General features: G+C 41.2%; 1 protein-coding gene across 1 annotated transcript in view; it reads right to left on the reverse strand.

Moving 5' to 3' along the window:
- Positions 1-609: 609 nt before the first annotated feature.
- The window catches only part of LOC103810901 (chromosome unknown open reading frame, human C16orf52), a 23558-nt gene continuing 12442 nt past the window's right edge, over positions 610-11725 (reverse strand). The window contains exons 3-4 of the mRNA XM_009083833.1: positions 9065-9277; positions 610-794 (exon numbers count right to left, since the gene is read on the reverse strand). Coding sequence (XP_009082081.1) covers positions 610-794; positions 9065-9277 — 398 coding nt within the window. The remainder of the gene's footprint in view (positions 795-9064; positions 9278-11725) is intronic.

Raw genomic sequence — 11725 nt, forward strand, 5'->3', positions numbered from 1 at the left:
TTATATAAATATAAGGAAGAAATCCCCCTCTAAAACGTTCCTTAGTGTTTCCTAGAGCTTGTGGGGGAGGAGGGGATGTATGTCTTCTTGCTGTTACATACATTTAGAGAACATGTTTTGATCTATTGGCTTCTTGGTGCAGTAATGCAAGATTGATCCACATTGGTGCCAAAGGCTTTGCTCATCAGAAGGAAGCTGTAAAACACTAATCTCCTAAGCAGCGAGGCCAGCCTCACTTGAATTCCTCCACAACCCTCTGCTCTACCACAGAGTTCATAAATACTTTGACTTCCAAATCGTTAGACGTTAAAAACAGGAACAGTCCAGTAACATGGGGCATTATGCTTCGCAGTGTAAAGCATTCTTCACTAGTTCCTATCACAGTGCAGCCCTGACTGCATTAAGTATGCTCAGGAGATGAGTCAACGTTGTCTGTATTTGGTTATGGGAAAGGCTCTCCTTTTTTTCATCCAAAGTGCATAGTGAGAACAAGTCAAAGCATTCCTCTTTTCAGTCAGTGTTTGATAGTCTGATTTAGGCATCCTCCTGAGAATGCAATTCTGATGTCTTGCTCTATTCCAAAACAAAGTCCTGCAGTTCAGACATTCATCAGCCAGGTAAACAAACTTTGCCAGCAAATAGAAGTCCCACTATCGTAAAGAAAATGGATAAGACAAACAGTACGTACGAAGACCCAACCACTGTGTTATTGGGTAATTTATATGGTTGACCTCCAACTTCATTGATGTAAAATCCTATTGGAAATATTAGGGCTGCCATACAGAATAGAATCACTGCAAAGAGAAAAGAAAAAAAAACCAGTCATTGCTGTGTTAAAATGAAAACATTTCCCCGTTCATAGAGCACTCCAGAAAAGCAAGCAAACCATTCTGACCCCTCTGAAGAGCCGAGACCTGCTTGAAATGACTCAGTAGGCTTTATATCGCTGATAGAATACCCCTCATCTATTCCCAAGGACTAAAACACTCAAATTTTGACTGCAATTTTAGTCCTGCTCACTAGATCATGAACTGTCTCTACAGAATCAGAAACTGGTAGATGTACCTCTACCACCATCTCCAAGTTTAGTCAGAGTCCATTCCTTCTCCAGTTATTTTAGTCATTTTTGCCCAGTCAAGTTAAAGTAACATTCAACATTGAAGAAACTCTTTTTCTATTATCAGTTGTCTTTTCTTCAACTGTAGTTGCCCTCTCCCATTCTTCCACACAAATACCTTTTCCGCAAAACTTTGCTAAAAATAGAACACAGTCAGATTGTCATTACAGTTTAGATTACAGATTAGAAGATATCAGTTTCCTAAAGTTGTATGAACGCTGCCTTAGGTAATGAAATATCTTAGAATTTCCCACTGGAATACCAAGGAAGTTTTCTGATTCAGTTTAATCTAAGCTTCTTGGTGAAAAACTTCAAATTCAGACTCCATGAGCAAAGAGAACATGCAATGAGGCTTTGTACTTTACCTCAAAGAACGACTTGTGTACACAGCTCCTGCTTACAACAGACTGTGTGGAAATACAAAACCCCAGAACTCCTGTTAAAGAATTGCATTACACATTTCACAGGCCTTCAAGTATCAGTAGTGGCCAACATTCCTCACAGCACATTTCAGTACTCCAATCAAACCCAGGAGAGAACATCCAGTGTTGTAATCTTACCCAGATGACAACTTCAGTGTTCCTGTAACATACCTTTGGATAAGTAACCCTGTTTAGTTTGAACACAGCAATATGCAGGGCTCTACTGTTTCAGCCAAGGGAATGACCTCCAAATATGGCTCCTCAGAGGTAAGGCATTCTTCACCATAAAAAGGATTAGGTTTTGAATTGGTTCAATTGCATATGCAAGGATATACAATTGGGTTTTTTATCAGTGTTAGAATAACAAAATTTTAGCTGATTCTACCAGTTCAGTCAGGTATTAGTGCTTTACTCTAATTTCACTTCTGTTTCAACTTTGTTTCAAACATGATTTATTGTGAGTGGAACATGGCACCCCAATACTATAACTCAACCAAATGTAATTAGATCTGGGGGGCGGGAAAAGGGGTGAACCTGCTCTGTTCTCCCACAACCCAACAAATCCACAGCCCAACATCTCCTAACATGATAGACAGCTCACACTGAAGCCTCTCCTAGGCCTCAAACTCTGCCTATAGCCTAGCCACACAGAAAAGAAAATTCATGCCAAGTCACAATGCTCCTGCCTGAACAAAGCGCAGTACATGCTGATTTTTTCAGCTTTCTCTCCGTTAACACAAGCTGCTGCTTTTAGTTTGTTAGTAAGGGACACAGGTGCTGTCCTTTTCTCCCCTTTCTCTTCTCCACCTTTACAGGACAGAGAAAATACTGGAGACGCTGTTCCCCACTTGAGCTTCCTCACAAGTAATGCAAACAACAGTCATAGCCATCACCTTTATCACTGGTTCCCGTGCAAGTCAGCAGTGCTGCAGCTGCTTTTGTTTCCAAAGGTATGTAAAATAAATTCAGGAACTTGCCTGTCCCCTTTGGCCTCACCAGAACAACGTTTCTAGCCTTCTCAAATGAGGAAACAATGGGCTGGAGCAGCCACAATATTTCTTAACGTAACTTCACTACTGCTCTTATGACTAAATCTATATGCTCTATTATCCAGCTATGGTGTTACGTGCCCACACTAAGAACATTTTTAATGGACTGTGTTTATTCAATATGAACAGCTTACCACTTATTTTATATCTTAGTGCTTATGGTTTCCATAGCACAAGTCTCAGCTTTGACAAAAACCCACTTGTATTCTAGAAGACACTAGTTGTGGGCACGATGCATCTGAATTCAAAGAGTGTCTATGTAGGAACTGGGCATAAGGAATGATCCACACCAGAACACTCGCTGCTCCTTGCTTTCCAAAACACACAAAGCAGCTTTCACAACACCTTGAGTCGAGAGGAGCCACCACCAGGCTCAGGCTTTCCTTCAGCTGACAGAACCAGATGTTCCACTGGAGGGGGCTCACGCCTCGCTCCCAACGTCCTCACACCACAGGGTTATGCTTTAAAGGGGAACAGAAAGAGCACAAACAGAAAACATCTGGCAACTGCACAGTCACCACGTTCTTGCTCAGTGCCACCTCGTTAGGCCATCTATTAAAACAAAGACCCAGCAACCAGACGTTAAACATTAAATAATCTAGAAGGTTTTAATCTACATGATTATTGCTCTATGTCATTCCACACTACATAATCTAATCCTTAAAGAATGTTTCCCTTTTTTTAACTGCATTTTAACCAACAGCTGGCCCATCTGAGGAGAGAAAGCATGGGGATGTGTCTCTTGAGCAGGTTTGTGTAAGCGCAGACGAGCTCTGCACTTGAGTGGTCCAGAAAACAGTGGTTGATGTGTGATTAGTAATACAAATACAATTAGTAACAGTTTGAACGATACTCTGAGGATGAGTCACATTGTCATAACTCAGCATGCTTCCTACTGCATCCAGTTTGCCCATGACAAGCATTCCCATTATTTACAAAACCTCTGTAGTATCTTACCAATAACATACTCACATGAAATAGCTTTTGGATTGTGAAAACAAGCTGCACTTTCAAGATTAAATCTCCATTTTTTATATCCAAGAACCACACAGCTGGAAAAGTTCTGATGGCCTCATGGATATGGTTGAAGAACAGATGTTTATCCCCCTCTACTAAATCACTGCTCTTGAAGTGTGTTGTATCTTCACACACCAGTGCTCCTGGATCTGGGAGCTGCCCACGGCACTGTGTGCCAAGTGGAGCATATGCCCAGGTTCCCCTCGTGTTCCTGCCCAAGGACAGAAGGGTGCAGGTACCTCAACTCTCCCTCAGTTCACAGCAGGAGAAAGAACAAACTCTGCATGTGCAGGCAGTGTGCAGAATGCTCATGTGCGTATGCGTCTCAAACATTTACTACAGAAGGAACCTGTCATCTTTTCTCTTCCACTGTGCAGACACACCGTGCACATGTTCTGCTGTGAGAGTGTCCAAGCCATTTCTGTAACGTGGACTGAATTTTCAGTCTACTGAAATAGCAAATAAAAAATGGATTCATCAAAGTCTCTGGAAGATTAGGAAGCCTGGCGAAGAATTACAGCAAAGTTTTGAGAAGTCATTAAGAGCAGACTGCATGATAAATTTATTTCAAAAAAAAAAAAAAAAGAAACTAAGAGGAAAATCCAGTATATGAAGTGCTCATTTAACTCGGTGTATATTGTTTTAGAAGGAAATTTGTAAGGCAGAGGATAGGAATTTCTTATATAAGCTGTAGTCAAAAATTTAGCTCTCCATATCTGGTAGTATCAACACAGTGAACTTCCAGCAGCCCATAAAGAACTTCTCTTTCAAGAGCACTTGCTTTTCAAAGAATCATCAAGGTTGGAAGTGACCTTAAAGATCAAGTCCAACCATCTACTTACCACTACCACTGCAACCCCATAACCACTGAAGCACCAGGTCCAGACACCTCTTAAATACCTCCAGGGATGGTGACTCCACCACCTCCCTGGACAACCTATTACAATGCCTTAATTTTTGATTACAAGTTCTTCCTTGGATAGAAAAATCTGTAGAAAAGATACTTACTAACTACAATTTCTAGTAACAAACACAGTAATTTCTAGTCTGCATCTCAACAGTGGCTGTCAAAAAACCAACTAGGTTCCTGTAATTCTTTAGCCTGGAATTGTTTTGAGCATCTAATGACAACTTCTGAAAATCCAGTCTTAAAAAATGGTCTAGTCTTTAGAGGGCTCACTGTAACTAACACCTGGCCACCTCTTTAGAGACACATAACACAGAAAGCAGCACCTGGCACAAATCCTTAACAACTCAAGAAGCACTTTATTCACTGGGGAACACCAGGCACAGATGCTCACAGGATAGCTACTGTTAGTTAAGGATGTGATTATCCTGCCCCATTTTTACTTGCACTCCAAAAAGCAAATCCATTACACTCATGAATATTTAAATCCTCAGGTAAAAAAGAGTAACAGACTCTCTGGTAACTGCTGGAGAAAAGGTAGAAGTATAATTTCTTTCTGCCTAGCATCTCCTCCCTTGATACATCTCAGAGAAGCATCTCATTCAGTGGTAGCAGACACAGAATTAATTCCCATTCCAGTTGTAGCAGATGGTAAGAGACCTGAATCTGTAAGATGTAAACAGACCTTGAGGGAGCTCTGTGAACTCCTGCAATAGCCAAGACTGTTATAATATACATAAGACCACCTCAGTGGCCTCCCCAGCTCTGGACACTGTTTCTAATTATGGAATTTAACAGTATCTGTCCCAAGCACCACAGAAATTACAAGACTTGAGATCTACCATAGCTTCCTTTCTTTTAAACCTGAAGATGGAATAACAAGCACCCGGAAAAGGCAAGAGTTTATATACATTTGAAGTAGGAGTAGCAAAAAAGGAGAAGTTTCAGAGATACACAGAACAATACCACAGTCAGGTTACTTTTAGCTACCAACATGTGCCACAGTGTCCCAGGGCACAAATAGTGGTGAAGTGGTATAGAAGGTGGGACGGCAATAGGCTCTTGGCTCACTCGTGAGCCACCAGTCAATAGCACTGTGCAAAGGAACAGCTGATCAGCTCTGTGGCTGCTATCAACACACAAGGCACAGCTAGGAGTCTCCAATACTTCACTGAAGGAGCACACAAAATCCTGGGCAGTGCACAAACCAACACTGAGAAGGCATCCACTCTCTATTACCCTGTGTGACTCTGGTGCTGCTGTTAACAGACTGAAACACCAGCGACAGTTTTGATAGTATCTATGCCCCAAGTGACAAGAACTATCATGTCAGTAGAAATAATGTGATTCTTGAAGGACTCTTCTCTACATCATGTGAAGGAAAACCTTTGCGTTTGCCTTTGGAAGACTTTTGTCACACATGCAATGTGATCTCAGCAATATCCTTCCTCTTCACAAAGCTGTTTCACAGACAAAGACAAGTTTCTGTGTAGTAAACCCACCAACTAGGGAACTAGGCAAATACTGTGCTTGTAAATACATTCTTGGGTGTATCCCTTTACAAAAGTATACAAGGAAAGAGAACTGACAGAGCAAACTTTTGTCTTTCTCATGTCTCCTACCTTAACAAGATAGACAAGGCCACTCTCAGCCATAATTCATATTTACAGGTACACAGCTGAAAAAATCTGAAGTCATCCAAGGTGACAAGATTACAAGCAAAAAAATAAATCCATGAAAAATATAAGTTATACATTTATATATAAATTCCAGCATGAACTGGGCAAGAGTGACCTCTCACCAGGCTTTCCTTGCTGCTGTCAGAGCTGCAAGGGAAGGGCTGAGCAAGAGCATTCCTTTGCTCTCAGATGATTTACTCCAGACCCCCTTGCATTTGAAGGAACAGAACTGCCAGTCCCAGAGCTTCCCTTGGCAGCCCCAGCAGACGTTCCTGCCTGCCTAGGATAGCTGTCCTGTGTTGTGTTCAGAAAGTTCTGTGAGAAGAATATCTGCTAGCAGCCTGCAAGAGGCCGTTGAGTCTTGAAATTGCTTGCAGATGAGATGAAATACAAATATGAAGTTTTCCCTACCCACTTCTAATGAGTTACATATGTTTTCATCTAAACAGCACTGGCACTTCAGAGAATCACAGAACAGTCGAAGTTGGAAGGGACCCACAAGGATTACTGAGACCAACTCTCAGCCCTGCACAGGACAGCCCTGAGAATCACACCATGTGCCTGAGAGCATTGCCCAAATGCTCCTTGAACTCTGGCAGCTTTGATGCTGTGATCACTGCCCCAGGGAGCTGTTCCAGAGCCCAAACACCCTCTGGGGGAAGAAACTTTTCCTAAAATCTAACCTAAACCTCCGCTGACACAGCTTCAGGCCATTCCCTCTCATCCTGCCACTGGCTGTCAGGGAGAAGAGATCAGTGCCTGCCCCTCCATCTCCCCTGTGAAGGAGTTGTATACAGTGATGAGGTCTCTCCTAGTCTCTTCTTCTCCAGGAAGGACCTGCTCATGGTATTCCAAGTTGATTCCACATGCCTACAGGCTTCCTAATACTAATCCACAAACAGGTTCCTAATTTGTGCTGCATCCAATGAGCCACAGAAGTCACTCTCATCAACTTTTTGAAAAATATAGAATTCTTCCTTCCATTCACTTCTTTTCTTCCAAATTGATTTTTCTTAAAAGTGAGTCAAGTGATAAGATCACTGTTAAGTGGCACGCAAGGGTCACAGAGCTGTATGTGTTGGAGATTAACACCAAAGACATTGAATTTTAGAATTTCATCAATGCAGTGATCATAGAATTATGAATAATTCTGACTTGCAAAAGAACAAATTAGTATGTTTCATTATTAACCATCTCATAACAAATAGACAACTGCTGAAATAAAACAATGTCCTTCTATGTCCAGACATCTAACAATGGACCCTGTTGCAAGCCTAATGAAATCTACAGAAAAAAACAAACAGCTTTAGGGTACCAGACCTTTCCTGTGAAGATAAGTTCAGCCAAAAACTAAAGCTGGAGGGATGTGACAATTTGAGATACTTCAGAAAAACATTAATATATACTACTCTAAACCCCTTTTCACCCTAGAGCTTTACTTCAGCTTACTGAAAGCATATTAATTTTATATGGCACTTTGAGTTTAACCCCCCCTGCATATCTTACATACACATGAAATATGTACAGATAAACAAGTGCACTGGAAAAGCTGGGATGGAATATTCAGTAATGCTCATGTTTGCTATTTCAATCATTCACTGGAAAATAAATAAAAGTCAATCACAACGGATGCAGCATTTCAATAACTCCATTGTCTGCAGGAGCTGCACTGTTAATTTAATATGCTGTGTAGCAAAGTTGTCAGAAGGATGGCTTTGATTGTACAAGTGCCTCAGTGAAGTACCTTTGTTGAAGCTGAGCACTTTTTAATATTATTCCCTTCCCCAAAACAAGGTTAAATCTTACTCATATTAGATATCATTAGATGTCACGGAGTTCCACTAAACCTTACTGATGCCCGTGTAAAGCACAAACTTGCATTTTCTAGTTAGTTTTCACACTACCTTTAGTGGTATGTCATAATTCAAGTCAATTTAAAAGCCCTCAGGTTCTGAGTTTTTTCATGCTGTCATTAAGGCACCATTTCACAGTTGGGCTAAGCCTGTAACACACACCAAGGAAAGAAAGTTTGAAAGTTATTCCCCTTGCTCGTTATAACTCTTTTTCTTTTGCACTGAAGTAGCCACAGGATATGTTTCCCTGTGTGGAAACAAAGGGCTGCTAGAGAAGGCTCAGCTGTGAGGAGCTATGCTGGTGCTCATACAGAGCAGAATCAAGGGAGGCAGAAAAACACTGGTACTCCTCCCTCTGGCTCTAGCATGGCTGTAGGTCACTTATGGAAGCAGAAGTCTCAGTGCTGAGAAGCACAGCAGATGCTCTGCAGTGGGCAATCCTCCTGCATAGCCAATTAGGATGCAGATACTCTGAATAAAGCAGCTGCCATGAGCATAAAGCAGGACTGAAGCAGCACCAGCCCTGAACAAGGTATTCATGAGATACCTGAAGTAGGGACAGATTTCAGACTAGAGTAAGTCTCAGATGTACCAACTGCCTCCTCTGCCACAGGGAGTGAATTTCCAGTCATTCCATGCAGCTAGGAATAAGTCCTGGATATATGGGAGTGGGGAAGTATGAAGTACTATCAGACACTCGAATCAGGGCTGACCTCTTCTATCCCTGCTCATTTTCATAGGTCAATTAACAGCACTGCCCAAGGCAGGTAAAAGGGGTCAGGCCTTCATTTCTCTCACCTTGGGCACTCAGACTATTATTCCCTCTCAATTATAGCCATTTAAGACACCAACCCCTTTATTTTTGATGGCTTATTTTTCCCTCAGATGTGGTATTTAAAGAGAAGGAATGTTTGGTATATAGGAGCCCTAAGCACTGCTCCTTAACAACACCACGGTGTTATTTCAGACTCCACCAGTTTATCCTGCATACAGGCCAACTGTGTAGTTGAGGTCACTTACTTCCAGTGAAAGCTATCCAGCGAGCATATTTAGTAGCTTCTCTTCGCCAGTGGGAAGCCACCAGCAAACCACATGTGACAGTTAGTGAAATGATTCCCATAATGATGAAAAATAACGTAGTGACCCACTCGGGAGGCAGCCGTGGAGGAATACAGGTCCTGTCACGTCCATGGATGGTTTGACACTGTCGCACAAGGCCAACTGTGAGAGCACCTGAAAACACACAGCAGAGAGGCAAGTAAACTTTCAAAATCCTCTCTGAGGAGTGCTCAATTGCAAACCAAAGCTCAGAATTGCCCCAAACTAAGGGATTCTTTCTTTGATGAACCTTAATAAGCCTTTCAAACACAGAGGATGGGGGGGCATGCTTTAAACATCTATCTTCATGTCCTTTCATCATACGCTGGCACAAGTTGAAGTGAGATGGCTGCAAGCTGTATCTGGTTCCTGAGTGGCAATCAAGGTCTAATCAAAGGGATAAAGCACTCATAAAAAAGCCTGCCAGTATCAGCTAACGTGGTAGCTGAGTTGTATAGAGGATCACTCCCTCATCTGTGCAAGATGAAGTACTTTTATAATCTAACACAATGAGCTGCAGCCCCCCTAAAATGCCTTTAATTGCCTAATACCTTTTCTCCTGATCTGTAAATACAGCTTGAATACTCCAAGTCTTGCAGCAGAAACTGCATTTGATTAATACATGATTTAAAAAACATCAACAAATCCCCACTTCTTGACAGTAACTCTCAGAGTCCCTCCATGCAAGACTGGTCAATCCTTTTGACAGTTAACAAGAGTTACTACACACACAAACTAGGATATCTACACCAAAGATCTATCAAAAAGATCCTAGATAAAGGTTAAGACTGGTACAGGAACCATGAAGTTGCATACAAAATGATGTATTTTCTGTTAAACAATTCAGAAGTCTGCTTTAAAATCCAATTCTGTGCTTTTGAGACTCATAAAGATGCTTTTAGTAAGCTTTAATAACAAAGTTATCTGCTCACACCTCAGCAATGAGCACCACCAGAACCAGCTTCTCAACCTAGAATTCTTGGGTTAGGAGGCAGAAGATCAGGTACTGCTTGACATAAACTCCCAGAAGATGAGAAGAACCAAAAGCAAAACCATTACTGAATCAGTTCTGTCGAAGCATTCCCGTAACCTTTCCTTAGACTACAGCATATCAGTCCTACTCAAACACATCCTGTTAATTATACACTCATCAACTGAAAGATTCAGAGATGAATTTTCAGCTAGAAGTTGAACAGTTACAAAATCAATGAAACTGGCATTTTCTACTCCAGATATACAGCTCCCACAGCATTGTTGTGCACCAGGATTACCCAGGCTAACACACCTCTACAGGACAGTTTTACATGAACTGCTTCTCAGTTGCTTTTGTTCAGCCTGCAATGTTTGCATTGTACATCTGCTGCTGGGGCAGAGGGGAGATGTGCCCATGTCCTTAAAAGTCAAGCTCCCTGGAACACACACACTGCAGAATCTCATACAAAACACTAAGCAGTTTCCTGCAGTTTGGGGATAAAGAGGCTATTCACTGCAGTATCATAGAACAGGAAATTAATCCCAATCACTCTGCAAGACTAGGATTTAACAACAATTTTACTATACTTACAGCAGAAGTCACTTTTTTTCCAAACTGCAATTCTAATCAAAGAATGACTTCATAAAAATGACATCACACACTCAATAGATGTTTTCTGAATTCAAAGACCTCTCCTGACTTCAGTGGCAATAATTTACTGCATTTTTAACTTTGGCAAAAGCAACAGTGGTAAGAGTTACTGTGCTGGACCTGGTTCCACTTTGTGTGTTAAGTGAAACTGAGGAACAGCTGCTATAGACGAGTCACAAGACACAACTATTTCATCTTTCAGATGCAATGTGCAGTTTACATTGAAGGCATTTTTCAACTAACAAGAGCACATTTAACATGACAGATTCAGACAGAACCAAAGACAAGCCCAGCACTGCCGTATCTAGAGGAAACCGAAGAGAACTCTATCTTGAACTATTGTTTTTAACGCATTTTTTTCATTGTCAGCATTTACTTCTCCAAAGGGTGATTTTCTCAAACACCCAAAGAAAGAAACTCACAACTAAAAGTGAAAAAAAGGAGAACAAAAATCTCTGAATTTTGAGTACCAGAGTATCAACACTTTTTAATACACAAGGATAGTTGCAAGAAACTATTCAGAGCATGTTTTCCTAAACATCACTTCTGGTGCCCAAGTATGTTTTTCACTCTGGTTTTTTTTAAGTCAGAGCTTTAAAGTGTCAGCAATTAGATTTCAGAATCTGCCATTTTGGAGGAAATAAATTGAACATTATGGTTACACTTTTGCTAGCACATACTTAGTATTTTTTCCTTAACTCTGCCTCCTGGATTACAAATCTGAAGTAGATATACTCCATATTCAAGGTTGAGTCTGCAGACTCTGGGGAGGCAAACAGGGCAAGAGGTCTGTGAACCATTTCTGACAGTTTCACAAAGGTAACTGGAAAAACAACCTCATTATGTGCTCATAAATTTAGCTCAAGTTCACGTTGACTATACAGGGATACCTCACTTGCACACATAAATTGGGCACAAGGAAATTAAACCTCAGGGCTTTCTCCCATTGTGACAAATCT

The sequence above is a fragment of the Acanthisitta chloris genome, unplaced genomic scaffold (genome assembly GCF_000695815.1).
Source record: "Acanthisitta chloris isolate BGI_N310 unplaced genomic scaffold, ASM69581v1 scaffold18880, whole genome shotgun sequence".
Lineage (NCBI taxonomy): Eukaryota > Metazoa > Chordata > Aves > Passeriformes > Acanthisittidae > Acanthisitta > Acanthisitta chloris.